The 20,328-nt window shown below is 40.1% G+C and overlaps 1 protein-coding gene across 3 annotated transcripts in view; it reads left to right on the top strand.

The window, feature by feature from the left end:
* The window catches only part of RAPGEF5 (Rap guanine nucleotide exchange factor 5), a 236,156-nt gene that overhangs the window by 200,236 nt on the left and 15,592 nt on the right, over positions 1 to 20,328 (top strand). For all 3 annotated transcript variants that reach the window (XM_044946529.2, XM_006074858.4, XM_044946530.2), the window contains exons 18-23: positions 3,202 to 3,299; positions 5,985 to 6,107; positions 8,136 to 8,314; positions 14,648 to 14,738; positions 16,986 to 17,036; positions 17,845 to 17,932. In XM_044946529.2, the coding sequence (XP_044802464.1) occupies positions 3,202 to 3,299; positions 5,985 to 6,107; positions 8,136 to 8,314; positions 14,648 to 14,738; positions 16,986 to 17,036; positions 17,845 to 17,932 (630 nt within the window). The remainder of the gene's footprint in view (positions 1 to 3,201; positions 3,300 to 5,984; positions 6,108 to 8,135; positions 8,315 to 14,647; positions 14,739 to 16,985; positions 17,037 to 17,844; positions 17,933 to 20,328) is intronic.

Raw genomic sequence — 20,328 nt, 5'->3', positions numbered from 1 at the left:
ACTGTACAATAAGCTGAAAGCTCACGGGCAGTGTTCTTTCAGGTAGACATGGGGAGTGAGCTCTGGTTATAGTCTTCTGTTGGGCCTTACTTATCCTCTGAGAATGGTTTATTGTGTGTTTTGAATAAGATCACGCAGATTACAAGCTGACCCTATTGATCTTGTGACCTGAACAGAACTCTGCGCTTCCATTGGAGCCTGTCAGATCTCTGGGTTGCTGGCCTCCCATTTTTGCCTTACTATCTTTATTTAATATCTCATTAACCCTGAGAAAAACACAAAGAAAGTGACTGAGCCTCAGTAGTTGAAAAATGGGAGTACAGCATAAACTAATCAACCATGTGTTGGGGGGAGGGGGAGCAGATGAAGGGCATTTCTGTTTACCTTTTGTTATCACTCTAGAGTCAGGAGAAGATCAGAATGTACTTGATGTTAAAGCATTATGTGAGGGAACATTGTCTCTTCCGCTTTGTTACTCAGAGGCAGATAAAATGGCCCTGCAAGCTAATCGTTTACATAGTCAAACAAATACAGCCCATCTCCCCAGTCCCAGTGCTTCTTTCCTTCCTCTCCCTGGGCGTCATGCCTCCTAGCAAAACATTCTCTAAAGGAAAAGAGCAAATGTTTCAGAAACATATGGACTTACATGAATTTTAAGGGAGTTCAGAGAGTAGTTGAATATCTAATAAAAAATATTAGGAAATACTCCAGATAATATGATATTTGTATATTAATTTTAAGTGACCAAAGATATGAAATGATTCCAGACAATAGTGAGCTTCATCAAAATGAGCATTTACCTCTCAAGGCAGTACTGTTACAGAAAGTAATTATTGGGTCCCCATGCAGACAAAAGGTGCTGGAGAAAGAAGGACCCTGAGAGGGCCTGGTGGCACAGTGGAGGCCCACCCGCTTTGGCAGCTGACCCAGTGTCGGCCCAGGGCCACACATGAGTCTGGGAATTAATGAATGGCTCGTTTTACCCACTATCTATTTGATGGCTGTGAAATACAATTTTTACACTTTATTAAATTAGATTCATTTGGAGTTCTGATGTGCGTATACTCATAGCTAATCATCACTAGCAGCACGAGCTTATCTCTTGAATTACCTCACAGATTTGGAAATATGCCATCATTTTTCATCAGTTAGTAGTTTTGTCTGTTAAGAACCTTTCTGCCTGCAGTTTTATGTCCCCCAAACAATAATGTTCTTAGGAAGGAAAAAAAAAAAGCCCACAGAACCTAGTGTAGTCCTTGCTCTAGTTACATAATTTTTAATAAATAATGTTTTCAATGCTGTGTCAAAATGAAATGACAATGAGATCGACTGTTATTTTCTTTCTCAAAAGAAAATGCGCGTTGGCCATGTTGTTGGTTCCTCTGAAAGGACTAGCACTGTTGTTCTCACAGCTCTTAGTAGGCTTCTGGCTGTTCTGTGCCCAGGGGAAGTATGTGTGTGTAGCAACAGAAGCCTACTCAGAGCCTAAACTTCTATCACTTTTCCTTGTTTATGGCATAGTGACAAACTTGACAGTCAGAAAAATAATTCTTAGCAACTGGAAAAATGGCTGTCAGAAAACCATGCCATTTTATTTCATAGCAAATGCAGAATGGCTCTTATAAATTCATATCTAAGGTATTTATGAATATACAGAGGGTCGCAAGAAGTTGTAGCTTAAACGAGGAGGGAAGATATAGAAGAATGTCAGAGCCCAGCTGTGTGGGACCATGTACAGCAGATGTCAGCAGCCTGACATGACAGTGCTTCTGATCTTTGCAGTGCTGGGTGGTAGAGACTGTATTTGAGTATCATTTTCGTCCTCTATATCAAGCGGCATTTGAGCTGATTATGTTATCTAGAAAAAGAGATGTGATGTATTGACTTTCCAACCCTGCTGGATAAATAAAGGGCTACCTTAGGGGACGCTGATTGTGTTACAGTGGACTAAACTTGAATATCACTTTGGTCAGTTCCCCTCTGTGTTTTGCAGGTGAGAGGAGGACATTTTTCTTTGAGAAGCATATTGTGTCATGAGTCCAGCTATGGTAGAAAAATGGCCAAAGGATAGGAACAATAGGTAAATAAAATAGAAGAAGAATAGATGAAAAATATTCACTTTACTAGTTGCCAAGAAATAGAAAATATACCAATAATCTATTTTTGATTTTAGCAAATCAATAAACTTATTCAAAGTAATGATGAGTATTGGTAGACATAAGAGTTGGAAAGCAGTTTGGCAGCTTGTATCAAAACCTTTCCAAATATTCATTCCCTCTGACCTAGTAAGTCTACTGCTGAGACTCTGTCTTAAGAAAAATCATCTATAAGGAGCCAAAGATTTATGCAGAAGGATGTTGACTTCAGCAATATGTATTATGGCTGCTGTAATAATAGATCCCATTTATCAAATCCCTGTTATATGTCAGGCCCCTTGCTGGTATTTAGCACGTATCTCGCTATCTAATTTATATGACAAAAAAAATTGAAAACCATTAAATGTTCAGCAATAGAGGAAAGATTAAATGATGGTATAATAGACTGTTATATAACCAATTACACATGGCATATTTAAATTATTTTGACAAGAGGATAAGTACAATAAAATATATAAAACCACCTAAGGAATTATTACAAGTATATATGTATCTATGATTATTAATGTATACATATGAATGGCTGTGACTGTATGTACATGTGTGTGCATACATATTTGCATAAATATGAGGGCAGAGATATACCCAACTGTTAGCAGTATTACTGTTGTATGGTTACTCTCTTTTCTGTTTTTCTTGGCCCTGCCTCCTGGCACATGCGATCTTAGTTCCCCAACCAGGGGTCGAATCCCTGTGATGCGCCCTGCAGTGGGAGCAGAGTCTTAACCTCTAGGCTGTCAGGGAAGTCTTCATGTAGTTATTTACAGATATGAAGTGAAGAGTGAGTTTTACCTTCTTCCCCAAGCTGTTCTGTGTAAAAAAAATGACTAAATATTATAAGAATGAATCCTAAGAGGGTACCTCTTCATGGATAATGAGCTTTGATTATCTGGTGTCATTGTATAGCATATACAGAACTGAATCACATCTACTTCACATCCCATTTACTTTTAAGTATTTTTCTTTGGCAGATTTCACTCTAGCAGTACTGTGAATGCATACTAGCTCTTCTTGTGTTTTTAATTATTCTTTTCTGTAAATAAAGAAAAGCATGAGCTTCAGCCAAACAACTTGGCCATCTCCAAATCCCTTGATGCCTCTGGTCGGATATATGTCTACCGGAAAGACCTGGCCGACACTTTGGTGAGTTACCTTTAGCCTTGTGCGTGAAGCACACGGGCACAAATGTCAGGCTGAGAACATGTATTTGTGTGTTTTAAAATGAATGTTAGAAAAGTACATCAAGCTGTTTCCTTCTGTAACCAACAGTACACTTGTCAAACAACAGTACGTTTGCTAATCAGAGGCAGGCCTGTCTTTAGGAACTGAAAACCCTTCGCAATGTTTCTCTCTAAGCCTCTCTGGAACAAGGGATTTGAGAGATGGGACACTTTCTCCAACAGAATCTTAATTCCATTTCTTCTTTGCTGGTGAATATATGGAGATCAGGCTGAGGAATTCATCCTATGTTCATTTAAATGGAAAGAGGTTCTGTTCTTCTGTCCCCTGGGTGCCCTTTGAGCGTGCCATTCCCTTGAAGAGAAGGTACATGATCAGCATTCCCTGTGTAAGTGGGCAACATCAGATGCCACTAAAGAGTAAGCATATGAAGAAATGGAGAAACCCCCACTATATGTTATTTTCAGTTTTAAGTTTAAGAACTTTTATACTTAACTAGATGATTTGTTGTTGTTCCTAAAAACCTCGGTCTTGTGGTTGCTTTCTGGATGGTAGAATCAGGCCTCAGAGCCATCACCCATAAAAAGTGGGCTCTACCAGATCATGATCGTATCATCCGGAGTCAGGGTCCTGGTCTGTGCCATACGGTCATCACAGGAATGGCTCTTTCCAGCTTGGCTCCTTTTATGTATATAATGGACGAGTCTGTATACCATGTAGGTTAACCAACACTGCTTATAATAAAAATATATCATGTAAAATTATCTACAAGACCTCAAATTGCCATAATAACATTAGTCACCCCCCGCCTCTTAAAGGAGGAGGAGCTAACATGCAGGTTACTGTTACTGGGTCTCCCACTGTCCCGCCCTTCCACCCCCAGCCACAGACTTTCCTGTGGCTCCCTCACATGTGAGTTCCCAGAGCTCTGATGCTGCAGTCCAGGGCCTCGGAATAGCAGAGGGCAGGCCTGGGGCAGGTCTTGTGGGATAAATAAGTGCTGTGAGTTGAGCCAGATGCCACCCTGCATGTGAATGCTTCCCCCACCTAAAATTTCCCCATTGGAATCATAGTTCTGGTAATTTCGGCTCCAAAAGATCTCCGTTGAAATGGAGCATTGTAAGGGAAGGCTAGCAGGGGAAACCACTCATATCCCCTGTGCTTGGGCATGGGTCAGCCTTCTTGGAGAGCAGGAATCGTAGCCCTGAATGATTGGAATAGAAAAATAGAATGTTTCCTGGAGACGGCGGTGGACTACCTTGAATAACCAGACGACAGGGCCGGGGTAAGGGCACATTTAGGGAGAAAGTAGGAGGGATAAAAAGCCGAGTGACAATGTCCTTACAGCTCCAAATTCATAAGCAGAGATCTGTGTTTCTTCCCACCTCGTGGCTCTGTGAATGTCTGCAGTGTAGCCTGACATCTGCGTGGTCCCCATCTAGCCAGACAGGGCCCTGAGAAACCTGGGCTTTCCCCACCTCAGCGTCTGCACGTACATCATCTGTTCTGCCCTTACTGAGCTCCACCCTCTGCCCATGCTGGAGGTACAGGGCCAGTTTGTGCCTAGACCCACTCTGAAGGGAATTGAGTCTGTGGAATAGCTCATGGAGATCTTTTGTCATGTTTTCAATTAGGAAACCTTTTCATAAATATAAAAATTCAAAAATGCTAATAATTTATTTTGCAGTTCAAAGAATAAAGACTAATATTTGGATTCTGAAATATTCCCTTTACTCTTCTATGGCATTTATTTTTTAAAAGTCCTCTTCTTTTTTTTTTCCGAAGACATTAACTGTTTTAACATCATTAACTGTTCAAGTCAAATGAGAGAATTTATTACCTTAATTAAAAAATATCAGATGTTTTGAAAAGATGCCAAATTTTTAATAATTTAACAGTGATGGCAGATTTAAAATTGTGGTGGCATTTAATAATTTTATGTCAGATTTTAAAGAAATACTTTTATTACCAAACTCGTCATACCCATTTGTCTAGGGAAAGCAATTGATGATTTAAAATAATCATACACCATGGGGTATAAATGAATTAACTTTTATTTTTCATTTCCTGTTTAATTTTTTTTTTTTTTTTTTTTTTTGCTTTCCACGGGCATTTTAGTAAAATTTGTAAATGCATGTCTGGGATGAGACTCGTTAAACATATTTCCTGTAAAAGCCATGTCTGTCTTTATTGATGTGCACTGTGACATTTCTTTTGTTTGTTTTTCTCCTAACCCTGCTGGCACATTAATTCTTACCCGAAGCCAAAGTGACTTCAGGGCTTTTGCTTTCATTATGCTGTCTGCCGGGGCAGTGTTTTATAATCAGATTTGTGCGTGTGTGTGTGTGTGTGTGTGTGTGCGTGCGTGTGTGTGTGTGTGTGTGTGCGTGCGTGCGTGTGCATGCTTGCCTGTGGGGAGGGAGGGACAGCTCAGTGAAGTATCATTGATCACCTTCTGCAGCTTCTGAGGCTGCTTCCTGAATTGGCTGTAACTCACTGAAGGTGAACAGACCAGGGAAACTATTAAGTGCACTCAGACAAGATTATTTTTCTAATGCGGGCTTCTAGTGCCTTTCTGTGGCCCGCCAATTCAGTGCCAACCATCTGGGAATTTACTGAGGATTCTTTTGCTTCTGTCTGTCGCTTTAGAATCCGTTTGCAGAAAATGAGGAATCACAGCAAAGGTCGATCAGGATTTTGGGAATGAACACTTGGGATCTTGCTCTGGAATTAATGAATTTTGATTGGAGCCTTTTCAATTCAATTCACGAGGTAAGTAAGGGGGAAATGATCAAGTAAATGCTAGTACTAGGAATTCTTCTTGAAGAATATTCATCTGTGATTAGGTTTTAAGACGATCTATTTTCTGGTTGATATAGTTATGCTTTGGGATACCATGTCCCACAAAGATACTTGGGGACTTTAAATATATTGAAAGACTGATCCAAACCTAGGAAAATTAGAATACATGGTCATGCTTTATTTGCACCTAATACAATTGTATATTTGTGTAATGTATAAATATGCTATATTTTTAATGTTTGAAAGCATGTATTCATATATATATGTGTGTGTGTGTATATATATATGAAGGTTGAATGGGGTTGAAGAGGTGTTTTATGTTTGATACCTTTGATACTGACATTTTAATTTTTCCGTGGCTTTACAGTACTTATATAAAAATCACACTTATATGTGTCCTACATGCACACACACACTTTCCTAAGAACATTCTATACATTTAGACTATGCTGCAGGACTTGAAGCACTCTCTCGGACATTTTGAGATATATTTCAAATTTTTATGTCCATCACCCTCTCCCTTGAGGACAGCTTAAGCATTTATAAAACAGGAGATGAGGGGCAGAATGCTACTGACAATTGATGAATAAATGTAGCCAGTGGAAAGGCTCACAGGACTCAGTAGACGAAAAATGAGGTAGACTGTGTTGCATTTGCTTTGCTGGGTAGTGAAATGTTTCATTACAAAAAGGCCTTTCCTGCTGAAGAAGGAACTCGTGACTGATTAAGGGACCCCCAAGGTTCTCTTTCATTTTGGAGTCTCTTTTAAATGTCTCCATATTTTCTCATGGAAAACATTCCAATATGACAATCTAAATTTGAGCAAGTAGTAAACTCATTCAAGCTAAATGACTTGTGACTTTGGAAGTGTTGGTAGAGTGGGATTTGTCCCTGCTTCTGTGCTTATGCAGTAGGAGGATGTGAATTTCTTGTGTAAAACACACACACACACACACACACACACACACACACACACACAGCTTTCTGATTAGAAACAAATCTCTTCTATTGCTTACATATGATCAGTCTAGTCACTAGTTACTGTCAGTTTTGTACCTTATTCTAATCTTACTCTCCTTCTATGATTTGACAATGTCTTATTTCAGTGGTTCTCAAAGAGTGGGTACCCAGACCAGCATCATCAGTATACCCAGGAATTTAGTAGAAATGCAGATTTTTGGCCAGATCACAGACCTGCTGACTCAGAAAATTTGGGGGAGTGGGGCACAGCAGTCTGTGCTTTAACAGACCTCCAGGTGATTCAGATTGACACTGAAATGTGAAAACCCTTGTCTAGAGAATCTACCTGTGAGGGTCTAATGTACATCTGAACAAATGATGTCATTTGCGCTTGAAGTTGCCTATAGAACAAGTTTGGGAAGTTTGGATTTGATTCAGCCCCTGATGTAAGAATGTCTTAGGTTTTCATGAAAAGCATCATCTTTGCATTCTAAAAAAGTAGATTTATGTAAGTCTTTTATGTGAACATCATTTCATGAGGCATTTCTGAAAGTCAACATGAATTGTCTTGAATTTAATATATTGTTATTTGTTATATCTAACATATTATGACAGTGGCTATCTGAAATAGTTCTTAAAAACCTACTTGCAGTGCAGGAATAGAGACACTCTCAGACTTGCGGACACAGTGAGGGAAGGAGGGGTGGTGCGAGTTGAGAGAGTAGCACTGAAACATATACATACCGTGTGTAAAATAGCCAATGGACAGTTGCTGCATAACACAGGAAGCTCAGCTCAGTGCTCTGTGACCACCTAGAGGGGTGGGATGGGGTTGGGGGATGGGAGGGAGGTTCGAGAGGACGGGGACATATGTATACTTACGGCTGATTCACACTGTTGTATGGCAGAAACCCAATACAATATCGTAAAGCAATTATCCTCCAATTAAAAATGAATTTTAAAAAATGGATTGTATTTTGTATCAACCTAACCCTGTGCTGTAACAGTAAACGCTGGCATGAATACATTGTCTTTCAGCAAGAGCTGATCTACTTCACATTCAGCAGACAAGGAAGCGGGGAGCACACGGTGAACCTGAGCCTGCTGCTCCAGAGATGCAATGAGGTCCAGCTCTGGGTGGCCACGGAGATTCTGCTCTGCAGCCCACTGGGCAAGCGAGTGCAGCTGGTGAAAAAATTCATCAAAATTGCCGCTCAGTGAGTGTCTAGTGGTAAAAAATGCAGTTCTGTTCCTCTCCTTTAGAGGGAGTCTGTTTTTTCCCCTGTAATGGGATGGGATGGGATGTGAAGAGATGGGATATAAAAGGGTAATAGTGAGTTAAGTGACCAAATGATTGGAAAGGTCTGTTCTGAATATTTCTGTCTTCACCTTTGAAATATTTATATCTTAAAGTAAATGTCACAATACCAGGCCATAGCTCTCTGTGCTGAAGGAAAAAGCAGGCGGTGCACACGTGCCCCATGTGCAGCTACATTACACAGTGGCCAGGTGAGTTACAGTAGGTTAGGAACATGGGGGAGAGGAGGAGAGGGGGTGAGAACTGTTGAAAGTCAGATGCATTTCAAGGTTCTACTCCTGGCTCCTTGATGCCCAGAGTATGAACTTTCATTGATTAAACTTACTTTTGTATGTAAAATTCCTTCACTGGGCTGTGTTAGCTTCCAGAGGACAGGGACCATTTCTACTCAAACATTGGACCTGGGGTACCTGGTACTGAAGTTGGTAAATAGCAGTGACTCAGTAGTTGGTTGGATGACATTGTAGTAACTTCCTGGGAGCTTCTGTTAAAATACCAGATTAATGTCCTGAGACCACTCTTGGGACAGCTTTCCAACACAAACAGGCAAGAAGAGTCCAGATCTTTCCCAGTTCCTCCTACCTTCCAGCCTTTCCATTTTTTTTTTCTCCTTTGTTTTTCAAAGTAGTTTTTATATCAAACAGTTTTGGGGTACATGTCAGTGTAATATATTTAGGAAATCTGTATTGATCACTCATTATGTTTGCACATCTGTGCAGGGTATTATGGGGGAATCAGAATGCAGCTACACCAATACCTACCTTTGAGAACTTTGCGATCTGGTGGGCAGGGGAGTACTTTCTATAACTCCAATGGCTCATTGCAAAATAGAACCCAAGGGTTCCCTACCATGAGATGAAATTCTTTCAGGGGCTTTAGAGGACGGGAAGCTTCTATGCCAAGGGAATGGGAAAGGAGGATTAGAAAAACATTGGGAAGAAAGTAGCATTTTAAATTCTAGGTAAAAATTCAGGAGTACACTCTCCATGGAGTTCAAACTCACAAGAGCGAAGCAGAGAAGTTGATGAGAGGTAGAGAGCATGTGGTCAGGAAAAGGAACCTCATCCAGTTTGGCCTGAGTGGAAGGTATTTATGAGGAAGCTGTGGGAGACCAAGCTTAAAGGGAAGATGTGGCCAAACTGTAAAAGGTATTGGATTTCAGGTTGAAGAGTTTGGACTGAATTGAAAGGCACCAGAATTCTTTATATACCTAAATCTTAGACTACTTTTATAAATTTATGCTCTTTTTTTTTTTTTTAATTCAGTCAGTACATTTTCTATTAATACCTATGAACTTCCTAAAGATGAGGCTCTTTGTGGTCCAGAACGTTCTTATAAAAGCCAACTACTTGGTGAAATGGGACACTAATATCCCAAGGAGTAAAATGACACCACATAGCTTAGTTCCCGGGGTAAGATCATAGCTGTCCTCAGGGAAGTGAAGTATGTATATTCACATCTTCTCCATATGGCCCTATGCTCTTGAATGATTTGCTGTGCTGGCCTCTATTCCTGGCCCATAGAACAGAATTCCAACAGAAACATAAAGTTAAATTCTTCATAATCACACTGGTACAGATAGCCCCAGGAAAACAGTTAATTTCCATGCTCATGCAGTGTCTTCCCTGCCTAAGGCATCCTATTTGCATATTCATGTTTCCTTCCTTCTTACCAATCCCATCCCCCACCTCTGTGGATTGAGTGGATTTTATTTCTTCAGACAAAGGAGTGTTTGCTAAACTGAAATGTTTTAGTGTCAGTCTGTTCTTACCTTGCAATGAATGAACCTTGGCTAAAGAGGACTCCAGATGGGAATGGTGACCGATATTTGTGCTGTATCAATTTGTCTTATAGAGAAGTAAGTCATCCGTATATTCATTTTTTTTTCTTTTTACATTCAGATATTTATTGTTTGTGGATTTTTTAAATTTTAAGTATGACTGAAAAATCTGAACCAGGAAAATTGTTTATGGGGAGATAAAAGATAAGAAGATGAGAATTACATCTAAAGATGTTTTTGTAGCTAAATGATTTTTTAATATAAAAGCAGATAGTATACTGTTTATAGTGAATAATAATAAAATGATTTGCCCCCAGGGTCTTCTTTTCAACTCCAACAAATGCTATCTGAAAGTTTTGCTGTATACTGTGCATTTGAGTGTTGGACAGAGTATAAAAATGTCTAGTTGGAAATGACAGAGCCAGTGGGGCTCCCATCATGCACTATGGTGGGAAGAGGGGGAGAAAGGGAGAGCATCCAGTTAAGATGCTTCTGGCACAGGGATGGGGCTGTTCTCAACACAGGGCCCTCAGCAGAGGCGCCCAGCATCATCACATGAAGCGATGGAGCTGACTCGAGTCTGCCCTGGCTGGCCTGAGCTTGCCAGGGTGAGATGAGACAGGAGGGGTGGAATGAGGGAACAAAGGGCAGAAGAAAGGCAGAGTTGCAGTATTGAATCCTTTAGGCTCCTTTAGCTCTTAGAAACAGGTGGACTTTTACACCATAGGCCAGGAAAGTGTCCTGTTTGTTTATTCATGGATAATTCCAAGCAGGCTCCACCTGGGAGAACATTGGCAGAAACCAGATGAAGGGCCAATTAGACTGAATATCAAGTCCTCGTGCCTACCAGGAAACCACAGGCAGAGTCCAAAGTTGGACAGAAAGACTGTGAAAGGGACAGACCGTGCCCCCTGCAGACCCAGCAGTGAGGGGCTTGCAGGGCTGTGTTCATCCGGTTGCTTTGGACAGCAGGTGTATAGGCAACGGTGCCTTCCCAGGTTCCCCTATCAAGGAGGCTGAAACTTCCGAAATGCTCCCTGTGGCCGACCCCCACTGCCTTGCTGCCCAGGCGCAGCTGTCCTAGGCAGTGTCCAGTGCACAAAACTGGCTCCAGGAGCAGACAGGTTTAGACGGGACCAGGCAGGGCGCAGCCAGCTCTATATATTACTTCAGAGACCAGAATCATTTCCTGGTCCTGAACTCAGGAACCCTGCTCCCGTACACTCACCTGTGCGACTGGAAATCGGTATAGGTTTGGGAAACAGAAGTTATTAAATATGTTCAAGAATCTTAAAGTCATGATTGCTTTGATCAATCATGTAATGACTTGAAGTATAACTTAATTTAAAAAATCAGACAGTAAAAAGTTTTATATACAAAAGATATTTATTGTAGCGTTCTGTATTGAATGGTGTTGAATTGAAAATAATTTAAACATCAACAATAAGAGAATAAATTTTTAATTTTATTTAAATATGTTTTTGATAAAGTGTTCTATAGCCGTTAATGATAACAGTCAAGAACCCATAATGTGTAACAGTGTATACCTGAAAAAGCAGGATATGGAGTTGTATATACACTGTTTGCAAATTCCATCTGAGCCATTGGTGGAGATGTCATGGAAGAAATGACATCTGAGGACACATTCAGTTCAGTTCAGTTCAGTTCAGTCCAGTCACTCAGTCGTGTCCGACTCTTTGCGACCCCATGAATTGCAGCACGCCAGGCCTCCCTGTCCATCACCAACTCCCGGAGCTCACCCAGACCCATGTCCATGGAGTCAGTGATGCCATCCAGCCATCTCATCTTCTGTCATCCCCTTCTCCTGCCCCCAATCCCTCCCAGCATCAGAGCCTTTTCCAATGAGTCAACTCTTCGCATGAGGTGGCCAAAGTACTGGAGTTTCAGCTTTAGCATCATTCCTTCCAAAGAAATTCCAGGTACTTTTTATTGCTGCTAAGCACTTTCATTTTTTTTCATATTTAGTTAGGATAATTTTTTTAATTTTAAAAACTTGCCTCAGAGAAGTTGTTTTCTAATTCATTCCAGACTAAGGAGTGTTTAGGATGGCTGACCTGGAAGCCCATCCTCCCTCTGCTGGATCAAACCCCCTCAGCTGGCTTTGAAAATTAGTGGAGTTTTGACCAACTAAGTTGAAGGGCAAGATTGACATTCTACAGAGCAGATAACTTTCCAGAGTTATTGGAGCTTGACATGGTCTTGTTTTGCATTATATTTCTTTTTTCCTCAAATTAGAAATATGGGACAGTGTCCACATAATATATGCCATACTTTAAATATATAAGTATATGCATAACATAGTAGCTATTTTGTTGAGAGAAAAGGAAATAATGTCTAAATGTAATAGGAGGGGAGCTTAGACCTATGAGATAAGAGGGACTCGCCAAAAAAAGAAAGGCAACATACAGATTAAAGAGACAGGACCCAGGAGCTGTTATAATGAGAGTCTGGGATCTATAAAGAAACAGGAACGTCAGAGCTTTCAGTTGAAATTGTAAATGCATCCAAAACAGATTTTTTAAAAGAAGGAATCTTGAAGTGTCCAGAGGGTATCAAGAGCACACATCTTTGGGGAAATGTCTGTTTAGGTCTTATGTCCACTTTTTTGATTGTGTTGTTTGGTTTTCTGGTATTGAGCTGCTTGTATATTTTGGAAATTAATTCCTTGTCAGTTGCCTTGTTTGCTGTTATTTTCTCCCATTTGGAAGGTTGTCTTTTCACCTTACAGTTTTCTTCATTGTACTAAAGGTTTGAAGTTTAATTAGGGCCCATTTGTTTACTTTTGTATTTATTTCCATTTTTCTAGGAGGTGAGTCATAGAGGATCTTGCTATGATTTATGTCAGAGAGTGTTTTGCCTATGTTTTCCTCTAGGAGTTTTATAGTTTCTGCTCTGGTGTTTTTAGTCTTTAATCCACTTTCAGTTTATTTTTGCATATGGCATTAGGAAGTGTTCTAATTTCATTCTTTTACACATAGTTGACCAGTTTTCCCAACACCACTTGTTGAAGACACTGTCTTTTCTCCATTACATATATTTTGCCCCCTTTGTCAAAGATACAGTTCCCATAGGTGTGTGGATTTATCTCCGGGCTTTACATCTTGTTCCACTGGTCTAGATTTGGTTTTGTGCCAGTACCATACTTCGTGATTACTGTAGCTGTATAGTATAGTCTGAAATCAGGAAGGTTGATTTCTCCAGTTCTGTTCTTCTTTCTCAAGATTGCTTTGGCTAACCCTCTTACACTGTTGGTGGGAATGCAAACTGATACAACCACTATGGATAACAGTATGGAGATTCCCTAAAAAACTAAGAATTAAACTACCATGCATACTTAGTCACTCAGTCATGTCTGACTCTTGCGACCCCATAAACTGTAGCCCACCAGGCTCCTCTGTCCATGGGATTCTCCAGGCAAGAATACTGGAATGGGTTGTCATTTCCTTCTCCAGGGGATCTTCCCAACCCAGGAATCAAACCCGCGTTTCCTGCACTGCAGGCAGACTCTTCACCGGCTGAGCTATGAGGGAAGCCCTAAATGATCCAGCAATCCCACTACTGGACATATACCCTGAGGAAACCAGAATTGAAAAAGATACACGTGCCCTGATGTTTATTGCAGCACTAGTTACAGTATCTAGGACATGGAAGCAACCTAGGTGTCCATCAGCAGACGAATGGAAAAGGAAGTTGTGGTACATATATACAGTGGGATATTATGCAGCTATGCAAAGGACTACATTTGAGTCAGTTCTGATGAGATGGATGAGCCTGGAGCCTATTATACAGAGTGAAGTAAATCAGAAAGAGAAAGACATATTGTACATTAATGCATATATATGAAATCTAGAAAGATAGTACTGATGCTCCTACGTGCAGGGCATCAAAGGAGACACAAACATAAAGAACAGACTTTTGGACACAGTGGAAGAAGGAGAGGGTGAGATGATTTGAGAGATTAGCACTGAAACATATACTTTACCGTATAGAATAGACAGCCAGTAGGAGTTTGGTGTGTGGTGCAGGGCACCCAAAGCCAGTGCTCTGCCACAGCCTTGAGGGATGGGGTGAGGAGGGACGTGGCGGGGTGGGGGGATTCAGGAGAGAGGGGACACATGTGTGCCTATGGCCCATTCATGTTGATGTATGGCAGAGGCCATTGCAATGTTGTTATTACCCTCCAATTAAATTAATTTTTTTAAAAAGCACAGGTCTTTTCCTAAAGGCAATGATGAGCGGAAGTATTTGAATTTGTTTTTGTTCAGCAGGTACCACTCCTCTCTCAGGGGCACATGGGTCATGGAGCAGAGTTCAGCCCCGCCCTAGAGGTTGAACCCTGTGGCCTAGGAGAGTCTTGGCAGCTTTATCTTTTGTGCTCATCTGGCAAAAGGATGTTGCCTAACAGTGCCTCCTGCTTTCTTTAATCCATAGCTGCAAAGCCCAGAGAAACCTGAACTCCTTCTTTGCTATCGTGATGGGTCTCAACACTGCTTCTGTGAGCCGGCTGTCTCAGACCTGGGAGGTGAGCCTTGGGGGTCCATGGGAGGGACGGAGTGGGTGGGAGAGGACAAATAACACTGAATGGGAAATGTTCCACCGAAAAGTCCTTATTTAAAGTAAATTGATTTAAATGGTTTAAATGAGAGAAGTACCACTAGAAACAAATGTTATAAATTAGTGTCTCAAGTCCTTAGGAACTGTTTTTTTCCTTAAACTTTTTATATTGTATTGGGGTACAGCTGATTAACAAACAATTCTGTGATAGTTTCAGGTGAGCTGTGAAGGGACTCAGTTATACATATCCATGTATCCATTCTCCCCCAAACTCCCCTCCCATCCAGGCTGCCGCAATTGAGCAGAGTTCTATGTGCTATACATTATTGGTTATCCATTTTAGCTTATGGTTGGTTGTGGGGGATAGTTTGGGAGTTTGAGATAGGCATGTACACACTGCTATATTTAAAAGGTATTAGGAACTATTTTGATCAAGTGGTCTTCAAAATGGTTCTATAATATATATGAAAGAAACAAAAATTGAAAAATGCCTCCTAACTTGAATTAGTTTTCTGTTTTTCTCCCGTGATGGCACGGTTACAGTTCCATGTTGGTCCTTTCAAAAGCTCCATTTGTCCAGAGGCAGATTTGCTGAGATGCTTATGAATTTAAGCTACCAGGCCTCTCATTTGCAATACTCCTGGCAGTATGTTCACGTGGATGGCAGATATCTTTGCAAAATTTACAAAAGTTTTATATTCTTTTTTTATTAAAAAAAGAGGGCCCACAAAATGTTATATGTTCCAGGTCTCCCAAATCCTGGTTCTGCCTGTCACTGTTACATGATCAAGGCCATTGGGTTCTCAGAGAGAGAAGCCCACTCGAGCTGATGACTTCAGTGTTTCTTGGCCTGGAAAATGATCACACTGGCCTAAGTAGGCAATAGAGGAAAAGTTGGTTTCAGGAACTAGAAAAGAGGTCAGCAATCATTTGGCGTAAACGGCCAGATGGTGAATATTTTTTTTGGCATGTGGTTTCCATTGGCATGACTCAAGTCTACTATTGAAGTGCAAGCCCTGTTTAGTCTGTAAATGATGAACATGGCCATGCTCCAATAAAACTTTATTTACAAAAGCCCGGGGTCAGATTTGGCCCATGGCTGACCCCTTGAGTAGATGAGTTTGGCCCTAGATGCATTGAGTTTGACGCGCAACTGAGACATTTTTGTGGGATATCCAAAAGACTAAGGTATGGAGCTCAGAAGAATAGTTGCAGGTGTCTGCATTTTATCATTTTGAATTTATCATCCATTTATTAATACATATGTGTTGGTGTGTGTAACAGTAGTTTTCACACAGGTTTCCAAACAGGTTGAATAACCTGTGTTGTTGAGTCCATATTCAGAATTATCAAATTGATATTTAAAAGTGCAGTTATTGTAGGGGTTTACCTCATTGTTTTGATTTGTTTTGGAAACAGAAAATCCCACACATTTTGTAGAACACTCCTAAGTGTTACTTGCTGGAATTTGCTGAGCACCAACTCTTGACTGTACGTTTCCTGTGAGTAGTCTCCATTTCATTCAGAGAACGTGGAGACTGGCTGCAGTCACACAGCTAGAAAGAGGGCAGAGTCAGAATTCAAACTCTGACTGACTACCAAGAGTCTGGGCTTTCCCACTTCACCATAGTAAGGGCAGGATGGCAAATCCCAGGCCCTTCTTCCTTAGGCCCAAATTCTTATTTGGGAGGACGGTGTATGTTTCCATCCCCTGTCAGTCTTCAGGCCACTGTTTGCATGGGTGATCTTTCCAGTTTGGTGATTCTACCCACTAAAGTACAGGCTTCATCATTGAAGATTTTCATGGCCTTTCACTATTTAAACCTCTGCTGTGAAACATCATTATATCATTTATACAAAAAATATCAGTCAACATTATTACTTCCTACTCAACAAGACCATTTAAGAAGGTGAGAGCATTTGTCAACAGTAGGATACAGAACTGAAATCCAAGCTTTCATGAAAAGATCACCAGTGTGTGGACTGTCTTAAGTTGGATTCCTGAATCCTGTGGCTGCTATTCATTTTAAACTGTCTTAGGAACATCACATTAAGGAATGATGAAAATTGCGTAATGAGAAGCAATCAGGGTAGAACCAGTTGATAGAGGGATTTATGTTCAGAAGTGTGAAGTATATAGTGCAACTTAATGAACATTCCTCTCAAAATAACTGACTTCTTTTGACCTTTTCTTTTTCTGTTTGTTTGTTTTTAGAAAATCCCTGGGAAGTTTAAGAAACTTTTCTCTGAACTTGAAAGTTTAACAGTAAGTAGTTGAGCATAGTGGACTTACTCTTCAAACTCATGGTTAGCCTCAGATTTCTTCCTAGATTTCAGTGGTCAATATCTCCACTCTGCCATGTCAGGTAGCTTAGGCTAGTGCACCTGTATATGAACAGGTAGCTTTGCTTCTTAATGGAGTGAAGGAGGGTAACGGTTACTGCTTCTTCCTCTTCATGGAAAAAGGTAGCGAGAATGGTCCTTTTGGCATGATATTCAGAAGGCAGATTTTTCAGTACAGTCCATTTCAAAGCCTATGAAATTAGCTAGTTTAAATTTACTGTGCAATTCTTATGTATTATTCTTTCTTTTTACCATTTCTCCTTTTTATCATTCCTTATATCTTTGAGATAACAAATTGTGCAGTTTCTTTTCAGAACACGATAAAAATGTTCTTTTGTTTTCTCTGCATTATCTGTGCATTATGAGGGCAGCTTTTCTTTGCAGTGTGCCTAACAAAAGACTTTGGGGTTACCTCATGATAGAAATTATGGAGAGGAAACTGTACTTAAGGAACCTATTGGAGGGAAAATAATAGGGCAATCAAAAGGTGTCTCTCTTCTGCAGTCATTTCCCATTATTGTCAACCAGTAACTTGACTTTCATTCATTGCCTAGATTTCCTGCCCTAATTTAGTGAGTTTATTCTCCTAGGAAACCTTTATCTACTTTGTTCTTAGGAAGAACCACTCTATGTCTAAATCATGTTCAAATTGTAACAGCGAAAGTAGATTTAGAATTGTTTCTATAGCACATTGATTTTTCTTTCTCTTTGTAATCTGCTTGGTTCGGCAGGATCCATCCCTGAATCACAAAGCCTACCGAGACGCATTCAAGAAAATGAAGCCACCCAAAATCCCCTTCATGCCGTTATTGCTTAAAGGTAACAATTATCTGTCTTTTATGCTATGTAATTCCATCTTCCAGAAATTTATCACTCTGACTACGGAGGGCGAGGAAAGGAATCTCAGTTTCTTTCTTTAAAGTATTTTTGTCCTTCCAACCTAACTGTTGGCTTGTGACTGTTTTTCACATGTTTGCTTCTTTCTGAGACACCTGAAATGCTTAATTGTTCTTAAGTAGACATCTAAGTATTTTCACTTGACTCACAAAACTTGGCACTGGAACTGTTTGTGTTTTTGCTTTATTCTGCTGCTAAGCCTTGTCTTATTTGAGTCTACAGTCCACTTAACTCAGCCAAGAATAAGGCTGGCATGAAGAATCCAAATGGTGATCAGTTATGTTCTTTGTTTGCAACCTAAATTTCAGAGATTCAGCCCATGGCCTGCCGCTGTGTGAGAAAAACCTTCGGTCAACACAAGCAGTGTCATGTGTAAAAAGTTTTGGTAGAGAATGTACTTTCTTCTTTCCAGGAGTGAATCCAGTTGGGATAGAATGTGATAGCTACAAGTTAGTCGACTAACTTCCCTTCTGTAGAGCAGCAGATCAGTCATCATGAAACATGTTAGTTAAACTTATTAATGAGATCTTGATGGTCTCTTTCAAACCAAGGGGATTAGTGAAAGGGAAGTTTGTTTTCATCAGGCCCATGCTTCTGACATTTAGTATACATCCCACCCGTGTGCTTTCCAGGACAAGGGATTTGGTCATTTCTCTTGGTCTTATTTTGATTCTTTTCAAGGGATTTTTATAGGATACTCTTTTATATTGCTTGCACCATTCAGAGGCTTATACCTTCTGCGGGGTCAGGCCCCAGCGCCTACACTCATAAGTGTGGTGGAATTGCCTGGAAAATGAAGTACCTGGGAACTGGTTGGCTGGGCCGTGTCCTCTGCTGCCTGCCTTCATCGCCAGTCCCACTGGCAATAAAGCCGAAAATAAACCTTTTCGGCTTCTCCTGAGAACAGCCAGAGCTTGGAGAGCTTTTGAGTTGCTGTGCATTCTTGCAGCAGTTTATCTAGTCTTCATCTAGTATAAAGCAAGACTTTCTGTGAAACAGTAACGTATTAGGACAGTTAGGACGACGAAGCACATGGACTGCTTCACTCCAGCTCAAAGCGTTCTGAGAGCTCTAAATGGATGAAACAAGGAAAGATTGTAAAGCCAGAATAACAACTTTAAAAAGTTCATTTGATTCTTCATTTTTATTTCTAAGATAAGTTTATTCGGGCTTGTGATTTTTATTTAAAATAAAACACCAGCTGGAGAGTGGGAGTGGTGGCATGTGGAAAGTAAAACTTAGAATCATGTAGACACAAATAGGAAAAATAGGAAAGGAAGACAGATCTGGGAAAGGAATTGATTTTAGAAAGACAAAACTTTGAAACAATAGATGTTTTTAAGGTGATTAGAAAATGGTCAGCATTGTCCCTTTAATTTAAATGTGAGCTGAGCCTTCTGCTATATAGTAGTGGGTTTTCCCCCAAAATATTTAATGCAGTCAGGTGCCTCACACTTATGTCTTAGCTTGGATGCAATTTTCTGCTCTACTGAGTTTATCTAGAGCTCTTTGTTGGCAGCAAAACAAACTTCTCTTTTTTCTACTGAAAATACATTGTCTCATTCATTCTAGCAAATTAAACTTTTGCCCCCCCCTTTTTTTTTCTCACTGAAAGTTCTTGAATTTTAAAAACAAGCTCACTTGTTTTTCCTTTATCTTTATTTTTGTCATTATAAGAATAAATAATATTGGCACTCTATTGCATTTAAAGTTACTATTTTTGTCTGAAATAATTTCAAAAGGAAAAATAGGATGACACTTTTAAATATGTATGTATCACATCTGTGGTAAGACATTTTGAAAAACATATGCAACATTAATTCTTAGCTTTAGTAACTGCAAAATTATTTTAAAATTTGCAGTAAACTACTTTAGAACAAGCAACTTTTTCATGAAAATTTCCCAGCCCTCTTCTCTTGTGCCTCTTGCTTTGGATTGCTTTTGTTTAGAGAAAGAGACCAGATTAAACTTCTTGGGTATTAGGAAGGATTTGGTCTCCCATATTTCATTTTTTGAGTTAGTCAGTTCCTAATAACATGCAGGTTATCAAAGTAAGCACATAACCTAAAAATGCTTCCAGTTATCAGCTTTTCTATTTGCCTGTGAATTTCTCACTTCTGATTTACTTTCCCCCTACTGTGGAGTCCATTTCAGAAAGTAGTGAACAGGAAACCCTGAGTAAGTGTTGAAGAAAGGTTCCAGCTGAGCTCAAGGTCAAAAGCAGTTGAGTAATCTATGTCATGGTGTTTGGGGAGATGGTAATCCTTCCAGTAGAGTGAATAGTCAACCGGTGTCTGAAGTTAAACTTAGGTTCTACC

This window comes from Bubalus bubalis, chromosome 8 (assembly GCF_019923935.1).
Source record: "Bubalus bubalis isolate 160015118507 breed Murrah chromosome 8, NDDB_SH_1, whole genome shotgun sequence".
Taxonomy (NCBI): Eukaryota; Metazoa; Chordata; class Mammalia; order Artiodactyla; family Bovidae; genus Bubalus; species Bubalus bubalis.
This window is presented reverse-complemented; position numbering and strand designations above follow the sequence as displayed.